This window comes from Fulmarus glacialis, unplaced genomic scaffold (genome assembly GCF_000690835.1).
Source record: "Fulmarus glacialis isolate BGI_N327 unplaced genomic scaffold, ASM69083v1 scaffold12811, whole genome shotgun sequence".
Classification (NCBI taxonomy): Eukaryota; Metazoa; Chordata; class Aves; order Procellariiformes; family Procellariidae; genus Fulmarus; species Fulmarus glacialis.
In genome coordinates, this window is record NW_009193503.1 from 78,493 (window position 1) to 98,179 (window position 19,687).

General features: G+C 39.8%; 1 protein-coding gene across 1 annotated transcript in view; it reads right to left on the minus strand.

Annotated features, from left to right (window-relative positions):
• Positions 1-1,125: 1,125 nt before the first annotated feature.
• Positions 1,126-19,687, minus strand: part of DENND1A (DENN/MADD domain containing 1A) — a gene marked incomplete at its 5' end in the record, with an annotated part of 209,147 nt that continues 190,585 nt past the window's right edge. Inside the window, 3 exons of the mRNA XM_009587477.1 lie at positions 1,126-2,448; positions 3,345-3,600; positions 15,993-16,081. Coding sequence (XP_009585772.1) covers positions 1,126-2,448; positions 3,345-3,600; positions 15,993-16,081 — 1,668 coding nt within the window. The remainder of the gene's footprint in view (positions 2,449-3,344; positions 3,601-15,992; positions 16,082-19,687) is intronic.

Here is a 19,687-nt window from a genome sequence, read left to right on the forward strand (position 1 = left end):
GGCAGCTGTCATGCATTGGCCTCCCAGCATTACAGCACTTGCTCAGCTCAACTTGGAGTCTGGCTTCTGCCTGTACAAGCACTGCAGCTTTAATCCATCTGCACTCAGGCCATCTTGTCAGCACACTGGCATTTAACTTGAACTCATGAGCTGGGAACTTTTATACCCCAATTTTTTCTCTTTTTTTTTTTTGTTTGTAATAGTCAAGTAAGATATTGTTACATCCCATTCATATACTGCCATCTATAATATTTATATGTAATATTAACATACACATATATAAGAACTAGGATACTCTTTATGGCCTCTATTTTCTGATGTATTTAACAAAAAAAAACCCCACCAAATAAACAAAAACCCAAAAAAGAAAATCAATTGCTGGTGTTTCCAGTTTCCCAACAGAGATGCAAGACCAAACCCTGAGCAACTGCTCTGTGCTACGGTTTTGTTGCAACAAGGAATTATGCCAATTCTGCACCAGAGAGGTCCCTATTACCTCTAGTGTCAGTGTATTGGGGGAGGGAAATCAAAAATCTGTGACAAAAGCTCACCTAGTATAACCTAAATGAATGCCTGTATTTCAAGACAGGACAAACTCGGAGCCCAATTCAGTGCAGACCACAAGTCTGGGTTTGTTTGCTGCACTTTACATGTGAAAGCAAAACATGATAGCTGTATGTGTAATGCAAGAAAAACTGAACACCATGCACACAGGCAGGAAGGGAACACTAGTACAATATGCCGTGTCATGCTCCCGGCTGTGCTAAGGACTGAAAATACAAGGTAAGGAGTAACTTCTCCTCAGCAGTATTGTCTGAAAAGCTATGTGTGGAAAATCAAACGAAACCAAAACCCAAACCCAACTACCCTCATGCTTTGGTCAGTGCAAGAGTCACAGGGGTTTTCAGTGGTGGAGAGTGAGGAAGCAGTTGCAGGGACCAGGACAATGGGGGGGACTCTGAACTCTGGGCAAAAAGCGCTCATGTGTGAATTGCAGCACAGTGATGGTCTTGCAGCTATCCTGGCTCAGCCTTCCATAAAAGAAATGCTTGGTTTTATGCTGGCTCAAAAAAACAAAAAACCCTCAGTCAATTCCAAAGGGACATCAAAAGGCCATTGGGAGCGTTACTCAAAGGTTTCCCATCGCTTTCTGAGCTGTTCAACCTTACCTGGCGTGGATGACACGTCTTGCTTTGTCTTTTTTAACAAATCTTCAAATGGATCTTTTGTCTCCTCAGATTTTGAGGATAGTAACACTGACTCTAAGCCCTTAGCTGGCCTGGAAGGGATCAAAGGGGGTTCATTAGACAGGAGAGCTAGTGCTTGTTTGGGATCTACCTTTGAGCTGGACTGGCCCACCTGTAACGTTCTGGTTTTAGAAGGACCACTTAAACACGCTGGCTGTAGAGAGCTTGTTGGAGAAGGGCTGTGGCTCTGCAGCAATAAGGAGCTAGCTGGTGGCATAGCTGGAGCCTGGCTAAACAAGTTTGGCATGGATAGTGTTGAAATGTTTGGTTGAGGTCTTTGTGGTGGGTAGAAGCTAGAATTAGGTGTTATGAAGCTAGAGCTATAAGCGTGACCTAAAGAGGGGGTGAAAGAGCCCCTTGGGGGTCTAACTAGAGACACTGAAAGGGCTCCTGGCACTGTTTGCGTGAATGGATTAGGAGATGGCTGTAAAAAAGGTGGTGGTGCTGGGGAAGGATAACCAAGTGGCTGGACAAATGGTGCAGCTGGAGGAGGCACAAAGTCACTTGCCACTGAGACAAAGCTAGCAGCAGAAGGTGGAGTGGCTGAGCTTTGCAGGCTGCGGGGACCTTGCTGTGGGCCACTGCTTTGCCAGCTGGCTGTTTTTAATGGATCCAGGAGATTAAGAAGGTAGTCGCTTTCATTACCTGTATTATCTGTCTTCACCTTGACAGGTTGGAGCATCTCAGCGGTGCTGGTAGCACTGGATAAAAGCTGAGATGGATGAGAGGAATAATTTACAGACTGCTGGATTTCAGGGTCTAAGGACACACTACCAACTCCAAAGGGCTCTGGGATAAGATCTGAAACCAAATGGCTACGTCCTGTAGTGTGAGTAGTGAGAATTTCTGTTGGTCCAGCTGGAGTCTGATGCTTAGAAGCCCTGGGTGCTGGTGGTGGTGGCACTATCCCCAGTTCAGGAGTCTTTCTACCCTGTGGTCTGGGAATGGTGATGTTCCCTTGAACGGCAGGATTTGAGTCATCCTTTTCTGCAGGAGCCAGAATGCTGTCTCTGCTTCGGGGTCTCCTTGTGATTGGCGGCATGGTACCAAGTGCGGTCAAGGGCCTTTCCGGTGAGCTTTGGGAATACTTGGTCGGAATAGCCATATCATCATGACCCATACTCCACAGCTTGTTGTAAGGGTGAGACAGCTTCATGGTTGGCACAATCCTGTTCCTCTCAGACACACCAAGGTCCATTCTCTGCAAGAAAGCATAAAAAAAAAAGTTAACTTTTACTGATCTCACAACATAGAGCATAAAGTGAAGACAGGCTGCTGAGCTATGAGTGGAACAGGATCTGTCCACAGACTGTGAACAGTGGAGAGGGACAACAGCCTGCAGCCTAGACGGACATACAGGAAATCAGAAGCAGGACTCTGCAGTTTTAATTCCAGCTCTGCCTCTAATGAGTTGTTCAGCTGTGACATATTGTGGCATCTGTTGTTAGCCAAGTAAGGAGCATATACCTGTATCTAAGGTACAGAAATTGAGAAGCCTTAATTGCTGCATGGAGAAAGCTGTCAAATGAAATATCTGCATATAACACTAAATTAAATATTATTATAAGGTAGAAATGACATTATTTTCATTCATGCCACATGAAGATCTCAGAGTCTGCTCTAGTTTGGCACTTTCTAAGCTGCACATATTCAGTGAAGTTCTTCATAAAGAATCTCTCTTTTGCAATCTAGATTGTACAAATGATGCCTAGATCAAAATGGCCACATTAAAAGGTCATTTAAAAAACATGCAGTTCAGAGGGGACCTGGAAATTCCCAGGTATTCATTCTCACTGCTGAGCATCAGCTTCAAAGATAACTCTGTGTGACAGCCAACGGACAAAACAGATTCTGAGGAATAGGGCAAATATTTCCTCCTTTAGAAGTAAAGGCTATAGTTTTAGTGGAAAAAGTTACTGTCTTATAACTGAGTCCCATTCTGATAATTTCTTAATTCAGAAATGAACTTTGAAACGCATGAACAAATGGCTGGAAAATGGATGCATCTACCCCATGATACGAAAAAGAGAATAATGGAAGACAGCCAGCCCTAGCTCTGTGCAAAACCCCCCAGCATACATGAAACCCTGTCCAAACCTGGTAATCAAATGTGCATCGCTGATCTCCCTCTTCCTTGGGAGTCCGCAGGTCTTCTAGGCTCTTAGCTTGGCTGAGAGGCTGAGGCTGTGTTTCTACTTCTAAGTTAGGGAAAATGTCTTCAAGAAGGTTGATTTCTGTGGCCTTGCTTGAGAGCAGAGGGCTTGGAGGCAGAGGCTCTTTTGATTTTTCTGGACTGACCGCCTCTTCCCCATCAGCACTATCAGATTCTTTCAGGGCCCGGTACGGCTGAGGCCTAGGAGAGAAACAAAAATCATGTTGCAAATGACTGTCTGTCTAATTTTTTTTTTTAAACAAGTATTTACTAAGGAGATGGATGGCTTTACAAAAAGCTTTTGGTGGCAAAATACAGCTGACATCGCCTTGTGAACAGCAGGTGTGCGAGCAAAGTGACCAAGGGCAGAAGGACATACAAAGATGAGTTGGCACTCGAGGGGTTTTCAGAAAGGAAAAAGACATAAGTGGGAAGTACTCAGAGGAAAGCTGTGATCATGCAGTTACAGACAGGCTGATGAGGGAGCAGGAATAACTGGACGCCAGCTCTCCATTTTGACAGTCTGGCCCTCTCCCTCAGGCGGACCACTGCTTCTGTGCTCAGTCGTTTTACACAAGAAGCCAGAGCAGGTGCACTGCAAAGTGCCCTGTGTTTTGCAGGCACTTACATTCTCTTGCTTCAAGCTAACTCAGCACAGAACATAATTCAGTGTTTTCCTGCAATAATTGGGAACGCTGTGCAGAGTTCCAATGATTACATTTGTGTCATTTTATCAAGAAACAACACAATCCATTATGGAGACACCTATTTTACATTTACAGCCGAGGCTGAGTTAGCAGGATGCTTTTCTTGCACATACCTCAGCAAAAAAATGAACACCAGCAGATTTGCATATTGGTTCTGTGTACAGAGAACAGCAGCATAATGCGCATCCAATTAATAACAAGAAGTGCCATACATATCTGTGGTGATTGGCATTTGACTGGCAGCCAGTTTTACTGTGGCATTTAAACGAGGTTTCAATTAAAAAAATATTTGTGAGACCTGCAAAACCAGATACTACGAAAGAACCCTCCTCCTCTTTCCATATTTTATTATAATACATCTATATCATGCAAATTTATAAACAGCCCATCTTATTTCATTCATCAACACATAAATAGCAGGCATTCCAGCTAGCAACACAAGAATGTGATAATGCAAGTATGAGACGGACAACTGATGGTACATTTCCTTAGGAAGAGGGTGATCTTGCAAATCTCGGTCGTATCTTTAGTTTCTCACATAATACGTGCTCATCTGCTAAGCATTAGATCACACTGCAAAAAACCCCTGAGGAATATTCTGCAAAGAAACCATTTTAGTGGCCTGGCCTCCTCCACCCCAAACACAAGAGTGTGGGAACATTTTTCTGGCCCTTTGCTACTGAACCTATATGTCTGTCTCCCCATGCCCAACTGCCTGCAGTCCCTGTCAGTCTCTGAACCTGCCTTCTGCATCACACAATGAATTTTAGCTATCAAACTGGCAGCCTTTGTCTCCAGCCTAGTCTAACACAACGGCATCTGGCAGGCTCCAGTTGCTCAGATGTGCCTGGGCATCCATCTCCCAGCACCCGGAACTGCCCTGATCTGGCATCATGCAGATTTCTGAAGCAGCAGCTCACAGTACCCTGGCACCTCTTCCTACAGGTTCTGGTCAAGCCAGTAACTGCATTTGTTAAAAGACTGAGTGTAATTCTGTGCAATTTATCTCCCTTTCTCGCCCTAGAAATCCTCAAACAGGTGAGGTTAGAAACAAATCCTCTGGGTGACATTCAGTGAGGCCTTAGCTCAAGACTGCCCTCCCTCCGGGGTTGGTATGTTCAAATATGCAGAAAGAGCTGCATCAGTGTGCACCCTCCACGTGACAGCGTTACTCTCATCTCAAAAAGATACGCTCAGGCCAGGTAAACAGGAGCTGACAGGCAACACTTGTTCCCCTAACATGGGACCTTGGGCAGGTGGCGGAATCCTGCAGCCAGTGCTTAAACGTACAGTTCTCACAGATGGGTAGCTGCAATACAGCCAAGCTGCTCAGCACCATGTTTCAAAACTAGGCAAGACTAAGTTACAGAGGTTTGGGAATTTACAACAATTTACAAATTAAAAAAGATACAAATAATACAGTGAGTAAACCCAACAAACTGCTTCCTGTTTCTTGTATAATTTTAGGTCAGATTGTACTCAAAACCCTCGGAGGACATCTGCAAGGCGACTCCCCATACTCACTGAGGATGTGGCACTTGACAGAACAGAGAGGCTGGGATCAAGCAAGTGAAACAAGAAAAAGCCAATAACCGCACTAAATAAGGCTCACAGGACAATCCAAAAAGCACAGCTAGCACTGCACAAGGAAGAATGGCAGAAGGTTTGGACAGGAACACAAGCAGCACATTGGAACAAAGGGCAAGTGGAAGGGTTACATCCCACAGAGCTCGAGTCGATGTAAAACCATAAGCTGTGCATTGCTGCATAGTGTTTCATGCAGGAGTATGCTTTTGCATGCCGCTAAATATCAAAACAAACAAGCAGGAGAAATGTTGAACATTCATCAAGCGCCGAACAGAGACTGCAGGAGCATTTCCAAATTCCAAGTATAGGAGCAGGCACCCTGACCAATGCAAAACCCATTGTTCGAAATCTGAATTAATACAATGAAAGAATAAAGGATAGACCATTCAAAAGGAGCAGAGAAGAAAAAGTTTTCAGAGAAGCCAGAGACAGGATCTTCTTCCTGACCTCAGAGAGGAAGACTGTATAGTGTCGCATAGGCTTTACAAGGCTGAGGGAAACAGGAAGAGAAAAGGAGGTTATCAAGTTGTCACATTCAATGCTCCAGAGGAGAGAGAAACCAAGCTCTAAAGCATTTCTGAACGTGACTGACTGCCACCGCAAAGAGCTCTGCAGGTAAATCTTGAGCTCTACTTTTCAGGTAGAAAATCCAACTCTTCTAAAAACATGTAGGGGCCCATCTAGTCGGGAAGGGTACTAAGACCTGCAATCACACCCATTTTGCACAAGAAGCCAATACAGAAACCCACCTTTTCCCCACTACATTTTCTAGGGAGTTGGGCATCTTTTTGTTCTTCAGAAATACATCTTCGCTCCTCAGATTCTCTGAGCTCTGACTACAAGCAAACAAATATTAGTTCTACCTCTCTGCTTTATAGATATTTAGACTGACATTAGTCTGATAGATGAGAGGAGCTGACTTGAGGGTAACAATTCCTACTTGTATCTGGTTTTGAGATCTGAAATTCCTTCACACTAGAATAAAAACAAAACTGTCCAAGGATTTATATGAAATGCAGTTTGTCAAGTAAGGTGTATAAGTTTCTTTCCTCAATGGTTAACCACTTTCAAAGTCTGGCAGAAACGGGACTCAAGCAAATTTTCCTGCATCACGGGATGGTAACTATCAATCTATGAATTCGTCAGCAGCAGCCTGGAACAAAAATCCTTTCAGATGAAAACTTCTTAAGAAGTGCCTCTGGAAATACACTTTAACTGTAATTAAAAAAAAAACCCAAACCAACAATCACCAGAAACATTTCACCAGACTTTTGAAAAGAACGTATTAGTCATCTTTATTTTATACACAGAGGTCAGATCTCCAGGATTTGCTCTTGGACATAATGAAGACAATGCCTAAATTTTTAGTGAGTGTAAAACTAACTGTGCATGCCTATACAGGTCTGGGTAAATATACACTGGTTGGGGGATAAAAGAAAAATATTTAAAGATTGCTGAATTTATGAATTTTTTTTCCCTATTATTTATTGTAGCTATCAGTTGCTTCACTTCATTTTAACCAAAAACCCAGTAAATTACTCTTTTCTGCATAAAGTAGAAGCTTCTAAGATTCACTGTTTTCCCAGGAGCAAATTCAGAAGTGGCTATCACTGCTTTAAACAATTAAATGCACTATCAGCTTTAGTAGAAGAGGAAAGAGTACAGGGTCAGGGTACTTAAGCAGAAATACACTGGAATGAAGAAGTTGAAGAGTATGAAGAAATTAATAGCAAATATTGCCTCATTTGTAATGCTAAAATATCCTAATCTTAGTAAAGTATGAAGCAAGGGCCACTGTTCATTCTCCTCTGAAACACTGAAGCTCTGGATGGCAAAAGAGCTTATAGAAAATATATTCTCACAAATTAAATATTAAGACAAATGTTTCCAAGTAACTGAAAGCAGTAAAAGCACATCAAGGTTTACCAGTACTAATCAGAGGCCCAGTGCTTTTCAATCTACTAAAACTCAAGGACAACATTGTGTAGAGCCACCAAAACTATATGCACTTATAATAAAACATGTACTCAATTTTTAACAGTTATTTTTTCTTTCTTATTGTTTCTTATTTATTCTCCCCATTTCAGTTGCATTCTGGCATATCTAACTCTGCATGAGTGGAAATGAAAAAAAAACCCAAGAAAACCTCTTTTCAACGGCATTATAAACCACCTTTGTATGTCTTATGGACCAAACAACAGGCTGATGAACATTGATAGATGTTGCTAGAGAGCATCATTTACAGGTCTCTCTTTTCTTCCCCACATCACCAGAACAATGGAAAAGAAATCCCTACGATCATAAAAGCAAACATTGTTTCTAGCCATCCAAATGAGGTCTCTTCCCAAACATCTTCATTTTATCAACCACATATCACTGATAATATCCTAGTTATTGTAGTGAATCAAAACATAGATGGTGAATGAACCAAAGCAATGCACAATTGAGATGGGAGTCTAATTTTGCTACTACTGAGGTCCAGAATAAAATTTGTTATTTCAGTGTAAGCAGAATCAGGCTCATCATGTGGAACAAAGGATAGGTCCCGATCCTGCAGGCAATGTAGAGCAATGCAAATGTATCACACCACTATGTACGTTACGGGTAAGGCGAGGATATGATGAAATCAGAACAGGACCAAAAGCATGGATAGAAAGAGAAAGAATTTGATTTGTTGCCTTTATAGTACAGACATACTAACAAACTACCTCTAGTGGCACTTGAATTCATACTCAGCCTTCACTCTTTTAGTTCTTTTGTCTCAATCACTAAATAACTATATAATAAAGTTACAAAAATCAGTCTAAAAGATTAGGTCAGAAAAAGAGAAGTTGGACCCCGCAACCGACAGCTCAAGAGGGCCCGAGCTGCCGCTGTGAATAAATATTTATTAACAACCAGGTCAGAGCTAATTAATAAAAAGTCTAAAATAGTGGTGGCCGTGGATGCAGCTGATAGCGTTAAATCACAGTCTGTGGTACTCCAATTAAAGCTGTTGCATAGCTGTTCTTTTCCTCTCTTCTGCTATAATAGGCATGAAGGGGAAGTGAGGTGGTGCCACTGCACTAGGAAAAATTTGCTATAACATTTTTTTTAACTTTCTTCCCCCCCCCCCCCTTTTTTTTTTTTAAGAAAGTGACTATTATCCAAAAATTTCAATTTACATTAACAAAAGGCTCCACCTAAAATAAATCAGAAATCAAAGATACTTTAATTTTTTTTTTTTAACTTACATACACATGTCTTTTTGTCTTAGGAGAGTAAATTACCATTTAACATGATTCCAGAAAATCTAAAATTATTTCCAGAAATCAAGAGCAATATTGAATTTCCACATATCTTGCTGATACACTAGATGTTTGGTAACTGCATATAAAAATGTATTGTGCAGTTGCCCTTAAAGCACTGCCTCTGATACCTTTCGTGTGCCTTCAGACTATGCTAAATTCAAATGCATCGTGTCTGTGTGCACATATTAAATAAACTGGGAACAAACTATGAAGAAGTAAGATAGGATCTTGCTGGCTAGATCATCAGTTGCTCTTCAGTGCAGCTCAGATTAAATATATAGCAAGTTAATATGCACCAGGTTTGTTGCTGTTGCAAGACTCCTTAAATGAAAGTGGGATCTCATAATTAGAAAAAAGAAAGCACTTAAGTTTCACTGTTGGTGTGCTCTGTAAGAGATTTTGGTCCAAGATAAGGGATGAACAATCTAAAATTGTCCAAGTTTAAATTTTTTATTAGCTTGAGGCAGTAGAATCCCCAAAAAAGTGCCTATTCCCTCATTAACCCAATTCGGCAACTCTCCTGCAGTCTGCCACCCACCACTTGCTAGAATTTCATACACAAAGAGCTGTCTCTGAAAAGGCAGGTCACAGCAAGCCCGGCTACAAGGCAGGCACTGCTGCAGTCTGAGAGGGAAAAAAGGATGTGTCCGTCACAGCTACAACCCTCATCATCTCCACATGACTGCACCAGCTCCTGCCTACCTAATCTCTTAGCTGAGTTACCATGCAGATGACTTGCTGATCTCTTTCTAATGTTTAGTTTAACATGTCTTCGGTTAGCACTAGCATATGACAGTACTGACAGCCGTGGCTGTTCCTTTTTAAATATCATGTCAGATACACAGTGCAATAAAGCTGGGGATGCGCTCCATGGCTCTGCGTACCATTATGATAGTATGGGTTTCTTTTTTAATGAGGAAGATCTGCATCTCAGGAGCTTTTTTCATGTGTCAGGATGCATGGACAAATCAGCAGCACATCACACTGGCCAAAAATGAAATGCTGACAAATGTAGATATTTCAAATTTAATTGACACCTAAATGTACTTGAGATAGAAAAAATATATACAGAAAATGTGAGTACAGGATATGGGAATTAATAAGGAGAATTCTGTAATAATTTTAGAAGATATTTTAGTTATGAGAAAATTAAATTTGTGTATTTTATTAACTGTGTTGCTTTTTCCTGATTATAAAGATTATGGTACAAAGGAGTAGTATGGACTTCTTGTTATTATTCTCCTAAAAAGGGCTTCCCAAATTTGAGGGAGGATTTTTTTTTTATTAATACATTTTTTTAAAGAATAGCTATACAGCAGCTCTAGGGAATTAAGGAATTTGTCCCTCTTAGACAGTAAAATGAAGAGAATGAGGGATTTGGATGCATGGGCTTTTTCTTGCCAGTATAAAATAGGAGACTTGGGACTGAGGGGATTACCTAGTAACTATTCAAACTGAACAAAGCACAGACCTATCACTGGAATTCCTTCCTGCATATCTGAATACTCAGTACACCCGACTGTGAGCTAACAAAAATATTAAAATATTTATTTGATTTTTAAAGTGTTACTTTGTATACTGTGAACGTTCATAGGAGCAGAGTATTTCCAGAAAAACAAAAACATTAGCATAAAGGATATTTTAAATTAAAACAAACAAAAAAATTCGTATCACGAGTCATCCAACCAGGTAACAAAACCAACAGCTCGTGATCACTACACCCAGTAAAGGCAGGTAACTAATTGTTCTATAGTTTTTATGAATTTTACAAATTATTTACAAATTTTCTAGAGCTGGAAATATTAAGAAAGAATTTAAAGTGGGAACAAGCTGGATGACACCTCTGCCTGCTCTGACAGATCTAGATGCAAGATTCTATAAAGTCGTTTCCCATTTTTGTCCTATTACTCAGTACTAAGGATCTATTCATCGATTTCCCTGCAGATACTGTATCTCTTTACAAAGGCAAGCTGCATACATTCGGTAGGTTCACTCCACAGCAGACCGCAGAAATAGGCCCCAAAATTGTAGTTTCGTGTAAACCATCATACCGGAAAGGTGGGAGAGCCAGGAAGACGGGGGTTCCCAAAGGGCAGTCCTGCCTGTCTTGTGCTACGGTTCTTGTTTGGCAAGGCCTGCAACAAAACCCGACTGCTCTCAGTACGTTTCTCTCCCATTTGCTGTCCCTTTGCTGGGCATCTGCTTTCTTGGCACCACCTTCATTGTATCTCGCTTCCTCTACACCAATTTTCCCAAGGTAGAGGGACCAAAGCGCACACAGACAGTCTTGCCTGCTATAGCCTCCAGTATTGTCTTTCTGGTTCCAGCCATCCGCATTCAAATAGGTACTTGCTGGCTTAGCTTTCTTCCTAAGTAGAGAGATCCTTGCTTGTAGTGATGCCATGGAAAACCTTCACTATACCCAAATTGTGCATGGCAGAGCTCTGAGAGCCTGGTTACAACAACTGGAATTTAATGTGCTTTATGAGCCTGTATCATTTAACACAGCCATCACGCTGACTTCATACTAAATTCAGTGTAATAACCCACTATTGCACTGCAGCCTATTTTTATTCATATGATATAAGGGAAAGCCATTAGCTTCTCTACCAAGTCCTACACAGCTTCTGGAAAGCCGTAATGAACTGCTGCAGCACTGACATGGGTTTAGCCAGCCCAAGAGCCTTTTGACATGCTGTTAATTGTGAGCCTGACCCTCTGATTTCCTATTTTAATTTCCTCCCACTCTGCATGCCCTGGAAGCCAGCTAGTCGGTACTTACAGAAGACAGATCCTAGAGCACTCTGGAAGCCTATTCTACATTTAATGGGAAATCTTGCTGTGGTGTAAAAGAGAGCTCTCAAAAAACTGCCTATCTGTTAAAAATGCAACATCTTATTTCTGTGAACAACTAATTTGTGTTTAAGGAGGCATGTCCCACGTGTCTAGGATTGCCCCAGGTGGTAATCCAGCATTTTCTGAGCTCTCATCTACAAATTCATCCTGTTACCTTGTAACTAAAAAAGCTTTTTAAAAAATTATACATTTTAGATTTAATGACAAATTTTTAAGAATCATAAACATCACAAATTAATTATCACCTTGAATTATTGATAAAATTGTAAAAAAAAACCAAAAACCTTTCTATTGAAACAGAAGAAAATTTCACTAAAAATTTTGATGGGGGAAACAATAGCTCTTCTACCAGCTCTTCTAAATATGATGGTTTAACAACAGACATTAGCAATAATCTTCGGTGTTCTTTGAAGTCACTGCTCTCACCCTCCTGTGTTTTAATTGAAGACTGATTAGAAAATGAGCACATATACCCCCAAAACAATGTTTTTCTTTTATACACATTAAAGAAATTAACTCATGTAACTGAAGATACAAATTTCCTAATATCATAAGAAATGCATTAATAAATGTAACAACTGAAAGGATGCCTTTCAGAGATGACATGCAACAAATGGGAAAGAGGCTGCCCTGTGCGATGAGTTCACTGGGCGTCAGGCTTGTGTAGCGGTTAGTGGCACACTGCCCTGAGGATCCTGCCTCCACCAACTGGCAGGAGGATGCAAAAGTCACAGTCCGAGCTAAAGAGGGAAACGTCTCTGAACATTTCATGTAATCATTCAAGACCAAAAAGTTAGCGTTAGTTTTAAATAGAGAAAGAAACTCCTCATTGAACAGAAGCTCCTCCTCACAAACATATCCCACACATGAGCACCTGAGAGAAGTAACTGGCTAATAATTAGTTTTGGAGCCAGTGCAATTAAGCTAAATATTTTGGTTAAGTTTAGTTTAAGAAAAGCACCCTCTCAGCACTGCCGCTGCTTTCATAGAATCTCCTCTGATCTGCAATAAGGGTATTCCAAAGCTACCAAGTAACACAAGTGAAAATATATGTTGTGGTGTTTTCATTCATTTTAGTATTATACAAGAGAGAGAAAACAATGTGAATTTTTTTAAAGAGACAACACCTGGCTTTATGTTTTCATTTCAGAACAATATAGGAAGATTATTTCTTACTGGGACAGAAAAAAAAGTTTGTGAAAAATGTCATGAAAATCCCATCTTTAATTACTATTTAAAAAAATATTTTTCTTTTATTCAAAATGTCATTTTGAGATAAATAGTAAGGAAAAAGGTCAGGATTACTGAGTCATTACCTATTTCAAAGGCATTCACCTCAAGTTATTTCTTAGGTAAGCCATTTATTTGAGTTTTAGTTAAGTACAAGGTTAGATATTTCCTCCACTTGTACTTCCAAAACCACAATTGTAGTGACAGTGTCATCATTGTTGCGTGTCGTGTGTCCCGTCTACCCCGCTGCTCCAACTTCTTTTTATTAAAACATGCTAACCAGACACCTTACAGGAGATCTGGTTGAGTGCAATATTCTACAATTAGCTGTCTGGAACTAGTTATATCAAAGTTTGTTTTGCCACCTGAAGCTGACGACAGGATGGAATGAAAACACATCAGTTCCTGCTGTGACACTGCATTTGAACTGGATAAAATATCAAAGCTGTGAAACATCAGGAAGAGACCACAACTGGTACCACATAGCAAGTGTCAGTGGTACTAGCAACATTACCTGTTTTTCTTCCACATTTAAAAGATGAAAAAATCTATCAGTAAAATCATCATGAAGAGAAATAAGTCAGTTTACAGCTACAAAGCATCTTCTTTATCTTTTGTAGATTATTGTCAATCGTTTTCACAAGAAAAATTTCATATTTTACTCTGTGAAAGCAGCTGAATTGTAAACACTCGCTAAAATCAACAGCAATAAATTAAAACCAAGTAATATAATAATTGCAATTCAATATATTACTAGCATTAGTATAAATATTACATTTATCATTCATGTTTACTTTTATTTCTGTTCTGATACTGGTAGGAATTGAAAATACATGTTAGCAGTAAGCCACACTGGAGTATCAAGCAGCTTTTGAATCCAAATATGCATAACCCTTCATATGAAACACACATAATGGTTAAATTGACTCAATTATCCTTCACCTACATGCAGTGAGTCATCATACTAAATATTAAGAAAAAAACTTTTATTTTAAAAATTCCTAGAATCTTTGTGCAGGGACAGCTACCACCCTGTAACAGCACAAGCCCTTTTGCAGGACTTGCAATCTATGCCACAAGAGGGCAACCAAGTTCCACTATAAAATGGATAAATAGTCCTGTAGAATTTAAAAGTGACCATTCATTTTAGCTAAAAGCCGGAATATCTCCCCATGCTAGAGTGGCTGGGAAAAAGCCAGCCACGCACTTAAGTTTGGGGGTGGCGGGGGACCCAACCTCCATCTCTTTTTTCCTCAAACAGCGGTGACAGGGAACTGGTACACATGTGGGGAAAAAGGTGTGTTTAAAGAAACCAACCGTTTTTCTTTTTATGGGATTTTAGTATCTTCAGGTACAGCAAATATCCTGTAATCTTGGGCATCAGCTAAAGCATTTCACTTTACCGACAATAAAGCCACCACAGGCTGGGACATAAACAAATAATGCAAAGTGGCTGTGATATAAGCAATTACTTTATGCTGCAGGTTGAGATGAATTACAAGGAAATCTCTATGACAGACTGGGTCAGTGCAACCATCTCGTTGCCCCTGAGTCTTTTGCTTGTAGTCTGTGAGCAGCTCCAGTGTGACTTCTCATGCTAAGGCTTCAATGCTGCAATACTGGACATTTGGAAAATGCTACTCCGCTCACTGTTCAAGGACAGCACCAAAGATGCTTCATGTGCGGGGAATACCAGTTTAATCTTGCCACATGACTTGGAAAATGTATAGGGCTCTGTTGCCTGCTGTTCTTACCTCACTGCTCAGTCGTTTCCTCTGGAGTGCCAAGCAGCTCTGTCACTGCTCTAGCCACATTTTTCACACCGCCTTCTTCTAAGATCAACCACCCCAGGCAAAATGCACAGTTCTTAAGATTCCCAAATTCTGAACGGAGAGGAGGCAACCTGCTTCTTCCGACCCTTAAGAAGTACAGCTAATACCAGCCTCTGTATCCAATCAGAACTTAGTGCTGTTGAATCTTTTGTACTTCTGAACAGTTGAAGCAGCTACACTCCAAAGAATCCAAGTAATTTTAAATCCAAAAAGCATATTGATGCAGCCTACACATATATTTGTCACACACAGTAGTGTCTTTTGGGCTATGTTGGTAAGGTTCAATATATCCATTCTCTTTTTAGGTTTTCACTTGATGGCCTATTGTTTAACTCAACTATGGCAACATGTTAAAAATATCTGTAACAATACACAGTATTGTCTTCTATGTAAAAAGTACTTTAATATGTGACATTCATGAAACTATCTGAAAAATCTCTCCAAGGTAACAGAATATACTGTTCGTATGAACAGGAGAGATGTTGGAAACCAACCCATTTTACTCACTAGCATTAAGCTACAGCAGTACAACTTATTTGGAACATTACCCCTGTTTACTTCATAGTCAAATCTAAAGAAATGATAAATTTTCTAGTACTATGCAAGACAGTTAAGCTCTACAAGCCTTCACTATAGAGCTCATTACAGACCTTCTGTTAATGGGACTCTGACAAGCATGAGACACAACCCTTACTGCCATCACTGTAAAACATAAAATTCTCTATCTTCCAGGCAAAGCCTGGCAAGAACAGTGAATTTGCAGGAATGTGGCTAACAATTTCATTTAAAGCATAGTTCAAAACAAAACAACAAATAAATGAACAAACCTCCAAAACCTGAAAACTTCCACTAAACAGGCTGATCAGATTATGTCTAACTTGGCAAACCAGAACTTTCCAATAAGTAAACTTTGGCTTCTTGCTTTTTCATACTTCCTCTAAAATGTTCCAACAATTAAAAAACAAATTTTTTGTTAGTTAAAAAATTACTTTGACCTGTAGTATTTTTTAATTTCTCCTTTGGCTAGTTCCAGTTCTGAATGCACTGTTTGTTGATGCAACTAGAGAGAAGCAGAGCAGCAAAGTACTTACTGTTCTGGACTAGAAACTGAAGTCCTTCGTGCTTCCACAGCAATATTGCTCTTGGGTCTCTTAACAACATGAGGTCTTGGCGGGCGAACCTATTACATACACACACATACAAGACATTTCATCAAATACTTCAAGTTGATCAAACAACAGACATAAATAACAAAATATGCATAACCGTTATCTTAAAGGTATCTTCCATTCAGAATTGCTTTTAATCTTCTTTATTTTTTGTGCCACAACAATGTTACAAATGAATACAGATATACAAATGAATATAAAGTATAAATATAAACTACAGGGACCCACAACTTGTTTAAGGACAAAAATCCCCACATTTTTGAATAGCAAATGAAACATATATGCTTGTCACTGACTGTTAGCTATTAGCAAAGCAATGAAAATTTGTTCCACTGTCCTGTTTGGTACAGGCCAAATTTCTGATAAAAGATTCCCTAAATGTGAGCCTCCCCTTGTACAGTTAGTTGATCGAGTAAAATTGGGAAATCCTGTGTGTTGCTGTACATTATATTGGAAAGTGGAGTTCGGCTCTGACACCATGATCCTTTTGTCCACTTGTTCATAGGAACCCACTTCTCAAGTGAAGACTTCTGTGTAAGGGAGCACCGAAAAATTTGTACTTAGAATAAATGTAACAAAAACCATAGCTCATTCTTCATTAAAAATTTGCTTTCTTTCAGCAGCTGAACAGAAACCCTTGCCAGACACGTTATCATTATCACCCCTAACGTTACGTTAGTGTATCTTTTGTGGTCTGTAATAAAATCCAAAGCTTTTCTGTGGAAGATGATGTTGCTGCCAATCCAATCTTAAATAACATAACCATCACCTTCTAATGTTCAGAAATCAAGCTTAATCTACTTGCATTAACTCCACAAGCAAACAAGCTTTACTTCATGGAAAGGAATAAGCACACATGATCACTATACAGGCAAAGTTTATGCACATGCCTACCTATACTAGTGAGTAATCCTCTTGATGAACTTATCCCTTTGAGTCAAATGTGGGAATTAACATTTGCAGCATCAGGGTCAGGTTGTACAAACAAGCTTTCCATTTTTTATTAAGAAAGTACTACCTTACCTGAAATGGAGTCTGATTTGTTGGCTTAGCTGAATGCTACTTTCAACAGAAATCCCCAAAGCCCTCAAATAAAGTTAGGAATACAACTCAACTTCTGACCTCCCTGAGCTTGTGCTCCCTTAATAGCCACAATACAAAGGAAGCTGTTAAAGACTTACAACTTAAGCACTCTTTGGATGACTAATGAATTTGTTTGCAATCATAGAATAGATGCAGATTTCAACCCACCTCTGCAAGTTTGGTTTGGTGTGTGGGTTTTTTTTTTTTTTAATTATTATTTGTTGGGGGGTGGGGTGTTTCTGGGCTTTTTTTTTTTTCATTTTCAGGCACATAAACCTCAAATTTTCTTGCCAGGAAAAACCCACCGGATTGTGTGTAGTGTTTCTGCACTACACAACAGTATGCAGAAGATAGTAGCAGGATTATTGTGTTGAATTTTCATTTCTAAGGAAATGGTGTACAGCAGATACGATGAAGAAATCCAGAGACGTATTGCCACTATTTCTTAGGAAAAAGGGCTTATAAAAAGGTCAGATGTTAAGGTCTTGAAGATCAGTCCCCCACACAAGGCTGCTCCTCTCTACAATAAAGGCGGCTTAAGAATGTGAATTTATGGCAGGAATGGAAGGATTAAGTTTGTGGTAACTTCAACTGAACTTGCAACGTGGTGAAACATGGGGAAAAGAACAACAGAGCTAATTAGACGAGCTGAGCTGTCAGAGTGCGGCTGAATGGCTCGGTGCCAACAAACAAAAGGAATGGGCTGGCAATCAGCAGGATCGATGAAGAATACTGCTTCATTAGGGTTGATAGAGAGAGAGAGAGAGCGAACAAGAGAGAGCGAGTGCGTGCAAGAGAGGGGGGAGAGAAGCAAGAGGAATTGGGGGGAGAAGAGAGCGAGAAGGAGAAAAAGAGAGGAAGAAAGAAACCTGTTTAATTAAATCTGAGCTGGAAGATGATGTGTAAAGCTGGCTTGTCATCATGCTGTGAATACTTTCACCTTTTGGGTGGTACCCTGGGGGAGTGATGGTGATGAGGGAGAGAGATGAGAGTTTTGGATGGCTCCAGGGGGCCACCAGACCAGTAAAGTACAGGGTGACATGCTAAGTAGGATTTAGAGCATTGTTGATGGGGGACTGCAGGGAAAAACCAGGAACCAAGCCAATTCCTTGCTGGATTTTGAGCCGTATGTAGCCACATAGGCAAGGTTAAATGCTTATCAAATGCAAAAGTATGAAAGAAATCCCATTACACAGCCAAAAGAATAAAGGTAAACATCCAGTACAGAAGGGTTAAATGTGCTTATTACTGTCTCCATCAACTTTATGCATAATTATTATATTTTAACTTCTTCTAATTGAATGAAGTTTCCAAACAGCCACTATTAATCCAAACAGATGTCTATTAATTATAAGCAACAACCTCTCTTTTTCATAGTACCACCACAACTCATTTCCAAAACAGCAGAATGTAAAGAACATATCTGTTCTGCTTCCTTAACCTTTCTTTGGTCTGTGTTTTTGTTTTTATTATTAGTAATGACTCATATTGCAAGGACTAGTGCCTGTGGATTCCTCCTCATAACAGAACACAACATCCTGAAAACATAAGTATTTCTCAGCAATTCTGGTATTATGTGGACTTGGTTGGAAGAGCAGAGGGACTTGGTCTCCTCATTCAGTGCTTGCTGTAAAAGGCTAGGATAAATTACTTGCTGATACCCACCTCTGTAATATATGCCAAGACTAAGAGAGGGGAAAAGCAGCCTGCACAAAGTATTATTTACACACACAAAAATGTGTTTCAACTATTAAAAGCCAAATAACAGTTCTGAACAACAACAAATTTATGTATATTTGGTACAAGCATATTTTTGGGAGTGATTATAATCATTTACATTTATCTTGAATTTCCTCTTGATGAATGAAGCGTTTCTGTTCCACTTATTGACACAGCTAGATGAATGCAACGGGAGCTTTTATTATTTCATTTCCAACCTTTTATCAATCACATTGGGAGCAAAGACAGTTGACACAAACACATTATAGTGAGGACTATTAATGCACTACAGCTGGGAGATTAAACAGTCTTAGCAAGACTTTGATGTAATAAATTACTCAGTCTGAACAATACTGTTTAGCAACTTTTGTACAGAGGAATCGCACTGTGCCCTCATACACCTGCCAAACACAAAACAAGAGGCTTATGAAGCACTATGGGAACCCCATAGTACCATGGAAAGTTTGTTCCTAGTGTAACATATCTGGGAGGGTTTCCCATATCAATTATGATTACGAGAACACATATAAGCATAGTCAATGCTATCTTTTAAACACAGAAAACAGAAATCTTCAGAGCAGGAATCCATAAAAATGACTTTGTTAAGCTAAACACCCAGAGTTAAAAAGAGGGAGGAAAAGAAACACATGCTATTGAAACGTAACATAGGAACATGCACCAAAGATCAAAAGTTAACACACACCCAAGTGCACTTGTTAACCAGTTGCCTGCTCATCCAAACATATTTTTAACCAGTTTTAGCAAGATTAGATTTGAAAACTTGCATCTCTCTCTTTCTTATGCACGTACATGTA